Source organism: Staurois parvus, unplaced genomic scaffold, assembly GCF_062004578.1.
Source record: "Staurois parvus isolate SC_StPar_1 unplaced genomic scaffold, SC_StPar_1.0 ptg000604l, whole genome shotgun sequence".
In the NCBI taxonomy this organism is placed as follows: Eukaryota; Metazoa; Chordata; class Amphibia; order Anura; family Ranidae; genus Staurois; species Staurois parvus.
In genome coordinates this window covers 604,788-622,813 of record NW_028318400.1, presented here as the reverse complement: position 1 = coordinate 622,813, position 18,026 = coordinate 604,788, and the positions used below count along the sequence as shown (strand labels likewise).

General features: G+C 38.1%; 1 protein-coding gene across 1 annotated transcript in view; it reads left to right on the top strand.

Moving 5' to 3' along the window:
* LOC149449763 (alpha-2-macroglobulin-like) overlaps window positions 1-18,026 on the top strand; it is a 126,319-nt gene that overhangs the window by 12,474 nt on the left and 95,819 nt on the right. The window contains exons 3-11 of the mRNA XM_089692751.1: window positions 1,519-1,678; window positions 3,502-3,554; window positions 6,339-6,359; window positions 7,151-7,304; window positions 10,657-10,738; window positions 10,907-11,030; window positions 13,209-13,323; window positions 13,462-13,571; window positions 16,344-16,502. Coding sequence (XP_089548877.1) covers window positions 1,519-1,678; window positions 3,502-3,554; window positions 6,339-6,359; window positions 7,151-7,304; window positions 10,657-10,738; window positions 10,907-11,030; window positions 13,209-13,323; window positions 13,462-13,571; window positions 16,344-16,502 — 978 coding nt within the window. The remainder of the gene's footprint in view (window positions 1-1,518; window positions 1,679-3,501; window positions 3,555-6,338; window positions 6,360-7,150; window positions 7,305-10,656; window positions 10,739-10,906; window positions 11,031-13,208; window positions 13,324-13,461; window positions 13,572-16,343; window positions 16,503-18,026) is intronic.

Genomic DNA, 18,026 nt, shown 5'->3' with positions numbered 1-18,026 from the left:
ACTGAATCTGCAATAGGCAAGCAGCTTGGTGTGAACAAATCAACTGTGGGAGCAATAAATAGAAAATGGAAGACATACAAGACCACTGATAATATCCCTCAATCTGGGGCTCCACGCAAGATCTTACCCCGTGGGGTCAAAATGATCACAAGAACGGTGAGCAAAAATCCCAGGACCACACGGGGGGACCTAGTGAATGACCTGCAGAGAGCTGGGACCAACGTAACAAAGGCTACCATCAGTAACACACTACGCCGCCAGGGACTCAGATCCTGCAGTGCCAGACGTGTCCCCCTGCTTAAGCCAGTACATGTCCGGGCCCGTCTGAAGTTTGCTAGAGAGCGTTGATGATCCAGAAGAGGATTGGGAGAATGTCATATGGTCAGATGAAACCAAAATAGAACTGTTTGGTAGAAACACAACTGGTCTTGTTTGGAGGAGAGAGAATGCTGATTTGCATCCAAAGAACACCATACCTACTGTGAAGCATGGGGGTGGCAACATCATGCTTTGGGGCTGTTTCTCCGCAAAGGGACCAGGACAACTGATCCATGTACAGGACAGAATGAATGGGGCCATGCATCGTGAGATTTTGAGTGCAAACCTCCTTCCATCAGCAAGGGCATTGAAGATGAAACGTGGCTGGGTCTTCCAACATGACAATGATCCCAAACATACCACCCGGGCAATGTAGGAGTGGCTTCGTAAGAAGCATTTCAAGGTCCTGGAGTGGCCTAGCTAGTCTCCAGATCTCAACCCCATAGAAAACCTTTGGAGGGAGTTGAAAGTACGTGTTGCCCAGCGACAGCCCCAAAACATCACTGCTCTAGAGGAGATCTGCATGGAGGAATGGGCCAACATAACAGCAACAGTGTGTGCCAACCTTGTGAAGACTTACAGGAAACGTTTGACCTCTGTCATTGCCAACAAAGGATATATAACAAAGTATTGAGATGAACTTTTGATATTGACCAAATACTTATTTTCCACCATAATTTGCAAATAAATTCTTTCCAAATCAGCCAATGTGATTGTCTGGATTTTTTTTCTCATTTTGTCTCTCATAGTTGAGGTCTACCTATGATGCCAATTACAGGCCTCTCTCATCTTTTTAAGTGGGAGAACTTGCACAATTGGTGGCTGACTAAATACTTTACTAATACCACTGTATCTGTATATTTAGCAGTGTGCCAGACTTCCACTTTAGAGCAGCTTTCACCTTTGGATAAGTAGAGTTGATTTACTAAAGGCAAATGGGCTGTTCACTTGCAAGGGAATTTGCCCTAGAGCTAAGTGAATGTTATATAATTTTACTTTGCAAATAATTACATTTTTGCTTGAACATGATTGATGATGAAAGTCAGCAGTCACCTCATTCGCTAAGCTCTAGTATTATTCTCTTTTAAAATGCAACTTTCTTTCCAAAATGAACAGGATAATGCCTTTAGTTAATCAGCCCCATAGACACTTGAACATCTGTGCGGTCTTTGCAATGTAATGTTTATGCTTCTTGCTCAGGTTCCCATGCCTGAACAGATGGAAGTGGTTGGCACGTTGAGCATCTCCATAGCAAATGCAGGGCAAACTATAGTGAAAAGCAGTAACGTTCTGGTGAAGAAGACGAAATCCAGCCTCTTGGTTCAATCAGACAAGGCCGTGTACAAGCCGGGACAAACTGGTAACTGCTTAGTCTATAAACAGCTCTGCTGGCAAATTATAAATTCATATTTGTTTTTGAAAAGCAATTTTAGACAATAAGTAAAATCAACCAGAATTAGTAACATTTAGGAAATACTGGAAGTGACCTAATTACAAACTACACATTATAAAGTTAGTAAAGGTATGGTCAAACTACTGTAAAGAAAACAATCACATACGAGATGTAGGCTGCCCATACCAAAATAATAGGGCTCTTTTTTTTCTATGTCCCCCCTGGAACTATTCGTAAATACCTGCTGACTTTGCCATTGGACATTTAGTCCTCATGCACACTTGATGTTTTTACAGCTGCTGTTTTTGGCTTTTGATGGTTTTTTTCTACAGCTAGTAAACCCCCCAGCATGTTATCCTATGTGTCACACACAGACTGTAATCAACTTTTTTTGGCTGGAAAAAAACCCAGGACTAGTGGGTTTCCAGAGGAGCTTTTTAGCTGTAACAATGCAGAAAAACGCAGTAAAATGACGCAAACCGGTGTTTTTGGACTTTTTTTTGACAAAATTTAATTTTTTTTTGCTTAAAAAAACGCTATAATTGCAAATGCGGCACAATGACACTAAACGCGGCAAAACGCCGCTAAACACTAATGCAAAAACACTAAAAAACCCTGAAAAACTCACGTTTTACACAGCTAAAGTTACCAGCGTTATCAAAACATCCAGTGTGCATGAGGACTTAAAATGCCTTGAAATGCCTGTTTTGCACTCTGAAAGGAAAACGTTTTTAGATGGAGGCCCTATGCTCCACATTTAAAGCTCAGGTGGCCAGACCATTTTTGCAACTTTTCCATTGTTTTTTTAATTTTGAACACTTTCAGAGTTTGTTTATGACCCCCCCCCCCCCCCAAACTATACATTTTATGAAACAATAGGACCAGTAGAATAAATAGAAAGTGTTACTTATTATTTAGGCCCTGTGATATTTGCGCAAATGTTAATCAACTCAATACTTTTGTTAATAATACACTAATCATTATTAGTGGACACATTCACTGCATTGACTCTTTCTAAGGCCTTATGCACACTGCTGCCCCCAAACGTGAGTTCAGGAGCTTTTGCCATTTTTTTTGTGCCAAAGCCCCTGAACTCAACTCAATAAAAGCCTATGGAGTTTATTTACTAAAGTTGGAGTGTGCAAAACCAGGCTTGCTTCTGCATAGAAACCAATCAGCTTCCAGGTTTTATTGCCAAAGCTTGATTGAACAAGCTAAAGTTAGAAGCTGATTGGTTATTATGCAGAAGTGCAGGCACACATAGGCTTTTACCAGAGTTTAGGAGCAGTAGAGTTTAGGGGCAATAAAATGTTCCTCTACTGAACGCAGAAGGATCACCTTCAGGAGTAGACCGTTTTGGCCCCAAAATGCCAAACGCAGCAAAAACACATGTAAATGAGCCTAAACGTTAGCCATGTTTAGCTCTTGGGCATTTACTCATTTCAATCACTACTCTGGCCAATTAAATTAATAAACATCCGAGAGCTCCACAATACTGCATTTTCATGCTTTTTTGCCATATTTAGCGTTTTTCTGCTGCCAGGAAAGCAAACATCTAGGGGAGATTTAGTGTTCATGTAGCCTAACTGCTGAATATCTATTAAGATATCAGCCACAAGAAGATGCATTGTTTTTATTGAATTAATCAACTTGTAGACTTGCAGACTTTTTGAAGATCTAAGATTCATACATAATGTAGATACATAGAAATATCTAGTACATTAATAAAAAAAAAAACTTTAATATTGGAAAGGAAGCATAAAAACAATATATTATATCATCTTTTGCAGTAAAGTTCAGAATTCTATCTATAAATGAAGATCTTCAACCCAGAGACATTGTGGTAAGTGAGTAAGGTTTTTTTTTTTTTAATTCGTCCGAGAAATAGTAGCAACCTGTATGTAGAAGAAAATGGTAAAAATAACTGACAGCAGAAGCAGCCATCACCTCTTGCTGAAACTAGTTTCATAAACACAGGCCCAAATAACACAGGACTGCAATACATTATGCTGGGAAAGGTGTCTACATCAAATTTCAACAATTAGTGATGTCCTACCCTAAGGCAACTCTTCCTGCAACCCGAACACTAACTATTCTGAGCTTCATAGGAGTTCAGCTTCTGTTTTTTCCAGACACTGCATTCCCCAATACTTTCAGGTGTCTTATGTCATAAGTCCATTATATTGTGAAGTGTGCTTATACTTAATGTTCTGCAAAGTCAGAATTTATTTGGGACATCTTGAGGCTATGAAGATGCAACAGATGCACATTGAACATAATCTCTACTGTCGAAACAACTTGGCTGGTGTCTGCTGTTGCCAATGGTTCATTATTATGAGTTTCTACTACAGATGTACTTTAAAGAGGCCCTGTTGCCACCTGCTACTCTGAAAACTACAGAAAACCAAGGAATCTGTATTGGAAGTACTTATTAAAACCCTCCTGGCTGTAATGATTTGACTACATTCTGCATAGCCATATTTATATGGAAATATTCATTGTTGCAATGTGTCACATCCTCAAAATGCTCAATGCAAAAGAAAACACTTGTGGAAGGGACTTTATAGGCACAAACAATAATGAAGCAACCAGGGGCGGACTGACCATTTGGAAACTCAGGCACTGCCCGAGGGTCCGGGGTCAGTAGGGGGCCCAATGAGATGCCCCTGGTACCTATTTTATAGGCTTTTTTGAGTTTGGGCAAGGACACAGGGGCCACATGATCCCCTATTGCCCGGGGGCCCCATGAGTTGTCAGTCCGCCCCTGGAAGCAACACACACTCACAAAGGTACAGTATAATATGTATTACAAATATTATACAAAATAGTTTAACAAAGTCTACAGAGTACTCACTACCTCATAAGTCTCTGGCCTTTACTAAATATCTCTGGCCGCCCAAATGGAAGAAAAATATATTTTAAAAATATTCTTCCCAAATATATTGCCATATACTGTATTTGAAATACTAAAATTTTCCATATTCAATATAATTAAAAATATATTTATATATATATATATATATATATATATATATATATATATATTGCATGTTGAAATGCATTTTTCTTAGAAAATATATGAAAAATATTTAAAAGAAATACATTTCAAATATACTGTATGTCTTAAAAAATACAAATCTACATTTTTGGATTGTATTTACAAGTATATGTAAAAATATATGTTAAAATGACTTTTTTTATATGTTAAAAAAAATCTGAAGAATATATTTAAAAATGATATATTTTTTAAATATATTCTTTAGATTCAAATATATTGAATATGGCCAACATTGTAGTATTTCAAATATATGGCAATATATTTGGGAACAATATTTCAAATATATTTTTCTTCCATGTGGGTGTGTGGTCTACAGAGTATTCACAAAAAATGTCTAGTTGTAATGTACCATTACAATGTCAGATTTATCTTAATGTGTTTTTGTCAAACAATTTTGTATAATAAAATTTGTATAATATTTTTATTCTGTACCTTTGTGAGTGTGTGTGTTGCTTCATTATTGTTTGTGCCTACACAAGTGTTTTTTTTTTTGTATTGTGCATTCTGCATATATATCTTTGTGGCAATCATAGTGCAAAATTGACACTTCCAGGAGTGTCGGGTTGAGAGCCTTTCAGGTTAATCACATTGCCACTTTCCCAACCCCTGCATCACCACAGTGTTTAACTACTTCCTGACCCCCTATAGCAAAACTATTGCTACAGGATGGCAGGGCTGCGCAAAATCCCGTATATAAATGTAATTTTGCATTTCCGGGTAGGGGGCACACACACCACTGCACCTGACCACCCTACCCAGGTCGCCATTGGCGTCTATAGCTGTCGATCACCGGGTCCCTGCCAGAGATTCCACACCGGCACCTGGCAATCACCGAGGAACACTGACAGGGGAGAGGTCTGTATGTAAACAATAATATTCACCTTAATGTCATAACAGAGGAAAAGGGGGCACTCTATACATCTGGAGGAAAAGAGATTAAATCTCCAAATATAGAAAAGTGTCTTCACAGGAAGACCTGAGAAATGTGGAATAGACTCCCTCAAGAGTTGGTTCTGGCCAGCTCAGTAGATTGCTTTAAAAAAGACCTGGATTCTTTCCAAGATACACAGAATATAACTGAATACCAACATGTAGGTAAAGTTAATCCAGGGAATATCGGATTGCCTCTCTGGGGATCAGGAAGGAATTTTTCATGCTTTGCTGGATTTTTTTTGCCTTCCTCTGGATCAATTGTGGGTACAGGAATATAATATTTATTTATTTATTTATTTATGTTTATGGTTGAACAGGATGGACCTTTGTCTTTTTTTTAGCCAGACTATGTACTATATTAGAATCGGTTAGAAAAATGTTTGTAATTGGGTGAACATTGTCTTAATCTTGAGTCAAAACATTTATAAATAGATTCATAGGATTTATTTACATACATTTAGCAAATAACTTTAAAATTAAAAAAATTTAAATAGTTTAAAATTGAATTACTGAAAAACATTTTCATGAATATTACAACAATAAAATCATTTACCATCAAAAGCTAATGCATATACAAGTTAACATTTGTTATATTTTCAAAATTTTGAATATCTTTCTTTTGTCTTTCTTTTTTAGCTTCCAGTCATAGAACTGCAGGTAAACATTTGGCTTTAATGGATTTTAAGTATTTCAATATGTTACATTGAAGTTATTTTCTAATTTGTGCTTGCTTATTTTCCAAGAAAGCTTGCATTTGATGTAGTCAGTACAATTGTTCTTTATCTTCTCAATGTTTGTGTCAGAGCTGCATAGTCCTAGTTGTTTGTAAAAGGTGCAATAACCAACATGGTTACATGGTTACCCACAACAACCAATACTAAATCAGCTTAAAGCAATTACTTTCTTTTAAGTTAAATGTCATGGTCCTTTAATACCATTTATTCATTGTCAGTGAGGCATCTGTAGCACACAAATGAAAAAAAAAAAGATGACCCCCCCCTTCCCCAAATAACGCTTATGGGAAATTCCACCAATATGTAATTTGTATGTGGAATCCCACAAACCAGGATGGAATTTCTGTAGAATGATCTAATTGCAGGAAGGTGACTACCACTGCTGCATCATCCTTGAAAATGCCAAAAATTAACCAAAACGGGGGGTAATTAGCATCAGTCACTTATCATCTCTTTGTGCAAGGCATAGTGAAAGCCAGTTTGTTTGTAAACCATTCTAGTTTGATTACTATTATGTGATCTCAGAACTGTAAACCATGTTGATTTGTTCCAATATGGTAGTGTGAGGCCAAGAGCAATCAGGACAGCATGGTCTTAGAACTGGGAGTTTTAAATAGAATGTAAATTAACATCCTCTCACCACAAGGCACCATTTCTGTTAATCTAGAGATTGCCATTACGAAGCATTTAAAGTAACCCATGTCTCCTTTTAAGGACCCTGAAAAGAATCGTGTTGGTCAGTGGCTGAACGTAAGCCTCAGTCAAGGAATGGCTGAGCTCTCCTTTCCACTCTCCTCTGAGCCTCCACTGGGAGAATACTCCATCCGGGTGAAGGATACAGTTCATACCATCTCCGTGGAGGAATATGGTGAGAATTGTTCCTACAACTCTGTGTATACAGTATTACTATTGGGTTATGTCATTTATCTTTAGAGATCAGTGGATTATTAAAACCTTGCTCCGCTGGTGATTCTAAAGTTTGACAATCTCAAACCAGAGTCAAATCTCAGCCCTGTGAATCTCAAATATACTAGATGGGCTATTAAGCATTTTAACAGCTTTCTTTGTATGGAAGTATGCTGTATTGTAATTTTAATGTATGTTACTAAAAATGAGGACGTTATAATACGAGCAAGAAATGTTTAATTCATAAAGAAATGAGAGGCTACCAAAATAAGCGAGAAATATGTATGTTAAAAACAAATGTGGGTCTTCCAACAAAAGCAAGAATTATTTATGTCATAAAGGAATCATTGACTTTCAACACAAGCAATAAACAGTTATGTTGTAAAGAAATGAGGGATTTCAAATGTAAGCAAGAAATATTTATGTTATAAAGAAATGATAGTGGTTGTAAGAGGCTGAAGGTTTTTTTACCTTCATGCATTCTATGCATGAAGATAAAAAAAAACCTTCTGTGTGCTGCTCCCTCTTCAGCCCCTCCAATACTTAACTGAACCCAATTTGGATTCAGCAATGTGCACGGGAGCAGCAGCCCTCTTGGTTCTTTTCCTCCTTATTGGCTCAGACACAGCAATGGGAGCCATTGGCTCTTGCTGCTGTCAATCAGAGCCAGTGAGGAGGTGGGGCTAAGCCCTGCTCTGTGTGTCAAAGGACACACAGAGTGGGCCTAGGATGTGAGCACATAAGAGTGTTCCCATAGCTACTGGTTTTCTATGGAGGGGGGGGGGGCAGGAGTGCTTTGGAGGAACGGGAGAAGTGGAGGACTCGGGCTTCTCTGTGCAAAACCACTGCACAGAGCAGGTAAGTATGATATGTCTTTTATTTCTAAAAATAGAAATTGAGCTGTTAACCACTTCCCATCCGGCCCATGTATATAAACGTCCAGACGGGAGCAGTGCAGGAGCGGGTTGCTGTTCATAAACGGCGCCCACATTTTTAAGCTGTGTGTGCTCCCTGGGACACCAATCGCTGTACAGGACCTCTGCGTGAGGTCCCGATCACGTGATCACTGATTGGCCAATCACTTTTTTTCAAAATTTTTGGACAGTCTCATTTACAGTTGCAAGAAAAAGTATGTGAACCCCTTGGGATTACGTGGAGTTTTGCATGAATTGGGCATAAAATGTGCTCTAAACGTCATCTAAGTCACAACAATAGAAGAACACAGTCTGCTGAACATAATACTACACAAACATTAGGTGTTGCCATGGTTTAATTGCACATAACATGTAAACATTCACAGTGCAGGGAGGAAAAAGTATGTGAGGCCCTAGCTTAATGACTTCTCCCAGAGCTAATTGGAGCCAGGAGTGAGCCAACCTTGACTCCAATCAGTGTGATGATATTGGATGTGTTGCTGACAGCTGTCCTGCCCTTAAAAAACACACACCTGTTTTGGGTTTACTGGTTTCAAGAAGCACTGTCTGATGTGAACCATGCCTCGCAGAAAAGAGCTCTCAGAAGACCTACGATCAAGAATCGTTGACTTGCATGAAGCTGGAAAGGGTTACAAAAGTATCTCCAAAAGCCTTGATGTTCATATGTCCACGGTAAGACAGACTGTCTAGAAATGGAGAAAGTTTAGCTCTGTTGCTACTCTCCCTAGGTATGGTCATCCTGTAAAAATGACTGCAAGAGCACAGCGCAGAATGCTGCATGAGGTAAAGAAGAATCCCAGAGTGTCAGCTAAAGACCTACAGAAATCTCTGGCACATGCTAACATTTTTGTTGACACATCTACAATAAGGAAAACATTAAACAAGAATGGAGAACATGGAAGGACACCACGGAGGAAGCCATTGCTGTCCAAAAAGAATATTGCAGCACGTTTGAAGTTTGCAAAAGAGCACCTGGATGTTCCACAGCACTACTGGCAAAATATATTGTGGACAGATGAAACCAAGATTGAGTTGTTTGGGAAGAACACACAACACTATGTGTGGAGAAAAAAAGGCACAGCACACCAACATCAAAACCTCATCCCCACTGTAAAACATGGCGGAGGGAGCATCATGGTTTGGGGCTGCTTTGCTGCCTCAGGGCCTGGACGGATTGTTGTCATTGATGGGAAAATGAATTCCAGAGTTTATCAAGACATTTTGCAGGAAAATGTACGACCATCTGTCCGCCAACTGAAGCTCCGCAGAGGATGGGTGATGCAACAGGATAATGACCCAAAGCATACAAGTAATTCAACAAAACAATGGCTGCAACAGCACAGAATACGCCTTCTGGAGTGGCCCAGTCAGAGTCCTGACCTCAACCCGATTGAAATGCTGTGGCATGACCTTAAGAGAGCGATTCACACCAGACATCCCAAGAATATTGCTACACTGAAACAGTTTTGTGAAGAGGAGTGGTCCAAAATTACTCCAGATCGTTGTGCAGGTCTGATCTGCAACTACAGGAAACGTTTGGTTGAGGTTATTGCTGCCAAAGGAGGGTCAACCAGTTATTAAGTCCAAAGGTTCACATACTTTTTCCTCCCTGCACTGTGAATGTTTACATGTTACGTGCAATTAAACCATGGCAACATCTAATGTTTGTGTAGTATTATGTTCAACAGACTGTGTTCTTCTATTGTTGTGACTTAGATGACGTTCAGAGCACATTTTATGCCCAATTCATGCAAAACTCCACGTAATCCCAAGGGGTTCACATATTTGTTCTTGCAACTGTATATAGCAAAAAAAATAAAAATTCCAGTGGTGAATAAATACCACCAAAATAAAGTTTTATCTGTCTCAAAAAAATGCTAAAAAATTCATATGGGTACAGTGTTGCATGAGTGCGCAATTGTCATTCAAAGTGTGATAGAGCTGAAAGCTGAAAATTGGCCTGGAAATAGAGGGTAAAAGTTTCCGGACTTGAAGTCATTAATATAACTTGAAGGACTTCCAACACAAGCAAGAAAAATGTACGTCATGAAGAAATGAGGGACTTCTAAGGCTACGTTCACACTAGCCTTGTTTGCAAGCTGCAGACAGGCGTTTGGGAAGCGTTTTTACCACTTCCCAAACGCTTGAGAAAATTCTGCATATTGCAGCACATGGTGCTGTTCACATGGGAGCGTTAGCGTGTCTGCCAACATCACAACACATTTCCAAAACACACTAAACTGTGGTACCATGAATTGCTCATTATCCACAAATATCAGTGTAAAGCTTGTTCTACCGCTTTGACTCACATTGTAATTTGCACATATTGGGTTGCTCATCTATAAACATAACCAACGTTTATTAAATCTTTCTCTACAGTTCCAAAGTTTGAAGTTACCCTTCAGTTCCCCAAGGTTGTAATGTTTAACAGTGAACAGTTTCCACTTCGCATATGTGGAAGGTGAGTCTGAACTCCAATAAAGTGAATGAACAATGCACAGACACCACCAAATTCTGGTTATTGCAAATCCTGCTAAGTTACTGGAGGGAAGAGAACATATGACATGATATTCCCCAAATAATGCTTTATCAATAATAACACTTTGTAGAAATATGTTATGTCTTTTAGATACACTTATGGGAAGCCAGCTCAAGGCAACTATACAGTCACTGTGTGCCAAATGTATCATGCATACTGGTGGAGTGGAATGGCAAAACCCAAACCTGATATCTGTGCTACATTCAGTGGAAAGGTACGTGCAATGGAATGGCAGTTAGATCAGAAATGAGCAATGAATACCAAACTGAGGAGCCTCCTCACAATTTTAAAGAGAGTCTGTCAAGCATATGATTTGGAAGAGGACTCCGTCTCCCACTCCAAATAAACTCCAAACAAACTAGAAATCATTTGAAAGTATCAATATGCTGCAGAAAAACGTTTGTTTGAGCTCAGAATTTGCTGTACATTATGACAAACTTTTCTAAGGATAGTCATAGACATCTGGCATCTCTATCTGCAAACTCAGAAAACAGTGGACTTTATCTGAACAATTTTTTTTTCTCCTCCCTTTTTCATGTGCATCTCTATATTGTTCTTTTACTAGCTACTGGCTATACGCTTGTAGATTTTCAAATGTAAATTTTTCCTAAAAGTCGTACAATAATATGTACAAAAATTCTCAGTACATGTGACAGATTGACAAATGCTGTTCGAAAGTAGTCCAGCATTTTGTTTGCTTTTCACATTCAGTTTTGGAGTGACTGGACTCTACCAAAAAACCATATACATTGTTAGAAATTAGTGCCTCCAAGAAAAAATGTACATCTTGCTCGTTCGAATTTTCACTGTGGTCAAAAACGAATATCAAGTTTTGTTTGAAGTTTAATAATTTTCAAATGAAATTCTGCTAGTGTATAGGCAGCTTAAGTCAATGAACATCCATATTGCTTTCTAAAGCATCTGTTTATACAGAAATACAAAAACATTTGTAAAAAAAACCTTTTTATTGGATCTGTGATCTCACAAATAAAATGTTTTTTTTTTTATAGTAACAATCTATTGCAGCTTTTGCTTTCTACAACGCTACAGTAGTAACTGAAGAAGAACTCTTGAGAAGAGGAGATTAAGGGAGGATATGATCAACATGTATAAATACATCAGTGGTTCATATAGTGAACTCGATGTAGAGCTATTCACCCTGAGGTCATCACAGAGGACAAGGGGGCACTCTTTACATCTGGAGGAAAAGAAATTTAATCTCCAATCATGGAAAGATTTCTTCACAGTGAGAGCTGTGAAAATGTGCAATAGACTCCCTCAAGAGTTGGTTCTGGCCAGCTCAGTGGATTGCTTTAAAAAAGGCCTGGATTCTTTCCTAGATACACAGAATATAACTGGATACTAACATTTATAGGTAAACATGATCCAGGGAATACCCGTTTGCCTCTCAGGGGATCAGGGAGGAATTTGTTCCCCTGCAGGAGCAAATTGGATCATCCTTTGCTGGGTTTTTTTTCCTTCCTCTGGATCAACTGTGGGTATAGGATTATAACTTTTTTTTTTAATGGTTGAACTGGATGGACTTTTGTCTTTTTTCAGCCAGACTAAATATGTAACTATGTAACTACTTTGTGTATACAGTAGGTAGCTCATATGATGGAGATAGTGCTGGTGCACTAACTAAACGTAAGAATAACGTAACAAATCAATAAATAATCTGTTACAGACACAATCTGAACACTGAGTTCAGATACGTGACCCAACATCACTACACTGTTTAACCACTTGCCCTCCAGAGGATTTACCCCCCTTCCTGACCAGGCCATTGTTTGCGTTACTGCACTGCATTACTTTAACTGACAATTGCACTGCTGTACACAAATGAAATTTACATCCTTTTTTTCCAACAAATAGAGCTTTCTTTTGATGGTATTTGATTGCCTGTGCATTTTTTATTTTTTGCGCTATAAAATAAAAAAGACTAACAATTTTGAAAAAAAAACAATATTTTTGATTATGTTGATATGCTGAAGGCAAATAGACGTTTTTGCTTAGCAACTGAATTTTTTCTTAGCTTAGTAAATGAGGTGAAGCTCTGTTGACTTTCATCATCCAATCATATGCAAGCAAAAACACTTTTTTAAGTGGAGTTAGACACACTATAATAAGTGTTTTCACTCAGTGACTGGAAGTTTGTTCCTCGCAGGATTAATAAGTAAAAATAAAGGAAAACAAACTAGAAAAAGAAAGCTACTCGGCTACCGCATCTAAGGACTTACATTTACACATACATTATATTTTTGTTCCTGGCTTTAAATTGGAATGTTGGTTCTGGTGGATTGATCCTTTATGTAGATATGTTTACAACCCTAAAGTCCTCTACTTGATCACTAATACTTGATCAATGTGTGCCTCTCTGTCTCACTCACAGCTGGATAGACAAGGATGTGATGCCATAGAGGTTAATTCTACAGTCTTTAAACTGAGGCATATGGACTGGGAGCGTAGACTGAATGGACAGGCCTCCATCACTGAAGATGGGACTGGTAACTTCTGCTTTCATCTTTCCTCTATCTTGCTTATAAATGGAACATGTAATGTACATGGATTTTATGGTTAGAATAATGGTGGATCCTATGATTTCCCAAAGCTGATCTATTTCTTTTCAATGATTCTTCTGGTAGGAATTGAATTATCTACAGTCAGTCAGGTTTCTATATCCAATATAATCAACAAGGTGTCCTTTGTTGATGCTGACAGTAACTACAAATCTGGGATTCCATTCAATGGAGTGGTGAGTTGCTTAATACTAGCAAAATATGCTGTAATTATGATATTATTTTGCCTTAAAAATTGTTATAACCAACGAGAGCTAAAAATAACAGTCACTTGTCTGAAAATGACTTAAAAGATTTTAAGTGTAGACACTAAATGGCAATTAGTACATTGAGCCTAATACAGCTACGTACTTTTGAGTTAATTCATTTTAAATGCAATACGCCTCTAAGCAGAAAGTGTTGGATAATGCAGCACTTTGCTAATCTAAGTAATAGGTTTCTGCTGAATCCTGGTTAAAATACTAATGTAAGTGTGGGTGAAGACATTATTATTATTATTATTATTATTAGCCACTTGCCCTCCGGATGATTTACCCCCTTCCCGACCAGGCCATTTTTTTGCGATACTGCATTACTTTAACTGACAATTCCGCGGTCATGCAACATTGTACATAAATTAAATTTATGTAATTTTGTCTCACAAATAGAGCTGTCTTTTGATGGTATTTGATCACTTCTATGTTTTTTATTTTTTTCGCTATAAACAAAAAAGGACTGACAATTTTGAAAAAAAAACAAACAATATTTTTGACTTTTTGCTATAAAACATTCAATAAAAAAATAAAAAAAAAAGTCTTCATAAATACAGGCCCAATTTTATTCTGCTACATGTCTTTGCTAAACAGAATCCCAATAAGTGTATATTAATTGGTTTACATGAAAGTTATACAGTCTACAAATGGCGGTATATATACTGGAATTTTTTTTTTATACTAATAATGGTGATCAGCGACTTAGAGTGGGACTGTGGTGGGCATTCTGACACTGGGTGGGAACTAACTGCCACTGACATCTCCAGTGACACTAATACAGTGATCAGTGCTAATAAAAAGCACTGACAGTGTGCTAATGACACTGAGTAGGAAGGGGTCAACATCTGGGGCAATCAAAGGGTTAACTGCATGATTAGACTGTGTGCTGTGTTGTGTTTTACTAAGGAGATATGCTGCTTTCTATCCCTTTGCTATGCACTTAGAAAGCAGCACGTGTATGCTGACAGGAAAGAGACCTGTGTTATTTACAGACAGATATCTCCCCTGTCAGCTTCGCCGACGATCACTGAGTCCTGGCCGGGAATCATTGCCCAGGACTCGGTGACTGACATCCTTAGCAATAGCAGCACGGGTAGGGCAGCATGCATGCCCTCTATCCAGAAATGCAAAATCACGTATATTTACATGATTTTGCACAGAGCAGCTGCCCTGTAGCAGTACATCTGTTATGGGGTTTGGGTTAGTGGTTAGTTTTAAATGGTCAGTTCACCCAGTAAGGAAATGTTAGTATTTGAAAGGCACTGGAGTGTACATACAGTACCTAAGCTCCATTTTAAACATTAAAAAAATGTCTTGCCTACGGGCATACCCCAAAATATGCATGCAATCATTTATTCGCCAGAAGAACCTGTTCTGGTGCCCCTCTCTGATTTCATGGATAAGCTTCAAGGATTGTTATTCCTCTCTCTGATGAGAGTGACTTTACTGGCCACTAAGGAAATCTTATTGAATATGGGAATGGTGAATGGCAGAAAAGCTTAGGCCCTAGTCACAAAGTAAAACTTAAATCAGCGAAGCACAAAGGGCACCTCATATTCATTTCCACATATCCACTTTTGGGCCCATGATCTGGAAATCCTTGCGCCTGACCCCTTTTTCCATGATTTCTTTGCTAACAATAAGAATAAATGTTGGTGGATTCTGAGCAAAATCGCCCTCTCAGCTACCTTTGAAATTGCTGCAGAAACTGCTTAGAGCCTCCCTGTTGCATTAAACACGTTATATGAGCAGAAATGCAAACAAATTAACTTTGTTTATGATCCTTAACTGCACAGTGGCTAAATGGTTAGCACTTCCACCTGGCAGTACTAGGGTTGTTGGTTCAGATCCCAACCACGGTACCTCCTGCCTGAAGTTTGTATGTTCACACTATAGTGTAAAACCGTAAGATATTTTTTGAGGGGTAAATGTAAAAAAATATCACTCACAAATAAGGTGCCTAAGGTGATATTTTTGTACATTTACCTCTCAATAAAATATCTTACGGTTTTACACTATGGGATATCCTCTTAATTTGATTTTTTTGGTGATATGCCTATCCTAAACTTGCAGGGATCTGGAGACAGCTGTTCTATTGGGGAATGCCCCACAAGCATTATAGACCACTCGAGAAATAGATGGTCATTGGCTAAGGGTGAGTTTTAGTCCATGTGGGGCACCTTGTTGAGCACAGTGGAGCACTTTGAATTGATTGAAGAAAATAAGCACTTCAATTAGGCTGGAGCACATGCATATGCACTTGTTTCACAATTTGGAACTTTATTAACGGCAACTTAAGCCGTATGTTATTGTTTGAATGCTATGTTTATTACTAATGCGTGGTCTGTTTAATTTTTATTATTCATGCATTGTGGCACAGTGCACAAGTTTAGGACTGCTGCAATAGTTTAATCCATTTTTATGTTTGTTAAGTATTGCACATCCAGAAGCACATGAACACTACTTTAAGTATATCCTAAATTTACCCTGCACTCATCCAAGTTTCAAGTTTTGCAATAAATCATAAAAAAAGAATACCGCTAGACTGGTCGTTAAGCCAGAAGAGTGACAGTGTTCCTGGCTGCTAGTGTACCTATGGGGAAAGAACCTTGTAACCTAAACAGTGGGTCCTTTCGGTGGTGAACGCTACAAATCTAATAAACTCTGTGTGTGATATATTATTATGTCTTCTTTCAGGTCAAAGTGGTGGATGCTAATGATGACCCTATCCCAGGCATTAAGGTTTACCTAACAAGTTATAAAAATTCAATCAATGAAACCTTGATGACAGACAACAACGGACAAGCTTCTTTTAGTGTCAATACAAGCCAATGGATGGAAACAGTATCCCTTCGGGTAATAGTTCTGTTTTGATATATTAGTATATGTGTCATTCTAAAATTCTATGTTAAGGGGGCTAGTTTATTAGGTTGTCAAAAAAGTTTAGTTTGACTCAAGTTGCCCAATTTCCCTATATCATTTACTCACTAAAATATTTATAAACCTTTGACAGGAAAAGTAGCAATGCCACAATGTATAAAAACGTTAGGTAGATTGGCAAAAAACAACAGAAAAGGATAAACTGTGACAAAACTGCATTAAGTCTTCTGTTCAATAAAATAATACTCTAGGCTCTTTTCACATCTTTGCATTTTTGTGTGTTGTAGATATGTTACGTTGTAGATGCAATATATATTTTAGATACATTTAAAAGGCATTACCAATGATTTCTAAGTAATACCTGCTGAGCTGGAAATTTAATTTAGGATGCAATTAATTTGACATTTTTCTTGTTCAATATTTTAATTATGATAGCAAATGGCGTAGAGTTTGCAAACGATAGAGATTACGACATTCAGTGGCCCTGGAGTACTAATATGGTTGCATTGCAAAGCAGTTATAATTGCATTATGACACATTTTGGAGTTAGCAATAGAGATGAACTGGGAATTGCAGCTAATGAAATAGTTAGTGTCATCATGAGATATGCTTCTTTTGAGATAATCATAAATGAAGTCTACGATAATGATAAGTGTAGAAAGTTAGAATATAGAGAAGAAGGTAAAGAGATGTAGATAGGGGGTCATGGTAAGGGAGATTGGCCAAGAGGGAGGAGGGCTCTACCTACAGCTGGCCAGCAAGGAGAATGGATAAATTGGCTCAAAATGTTAGTGTTCCTAAATTTGTTCATAGAGTAGAGTTTAGTGAGCTTGGCCATCAGGTTTTCATATACTATCATTTGGCATAATCTTGTTTTGACTTCCAGATTTTTGAGCAATTGTGATTTCCATGCCTTTGTGATTGTTGTGTTTATCTACGTTGTCAGGCCTGTAATTTGATTTGGTTTCATATAGATTTTTGAGAATATGATAACTGTACAGTATATTCAATATTTGGTATACTTAGCTCCAGAATGTATGCTCTATAGGGAAGGTTCACCAAATCTGGAGGAATATCCCAGTCATTGAGCAGCCCCAAAAACAGGTGAAAGGATAGTTTGGTACTAAGCTAGCCACTTGCCTGGGTATAAGGTAACAGCGAGTGAGCATTTTACAATTTGTTCCACTTTTGGGGAATTTTGGGAACAATTCTTGGTGATAAGCCATGTCTGCCTACAGTCCTCCTCTGCCAGTTTGTAGCTCAGTTATGATTTCCATATGTGTTAATACTATATGTGAAAGGGATTGCAAAAGCATGATTTTAGTAGCACTGAATAGATTTCAGAAATTAGACCAGAAGAGTGGGGGTGATTGCTGTACATATGAAGTGAACATAGGTTCCCCAATGGGATATGAGACAGCTATAAGTAAAAGGTTTTAAGGCCATCAGGTTTGACTAGGCTATGGAAGCAAAATAGGCCTGAAGTGACCCAGTGTTTAT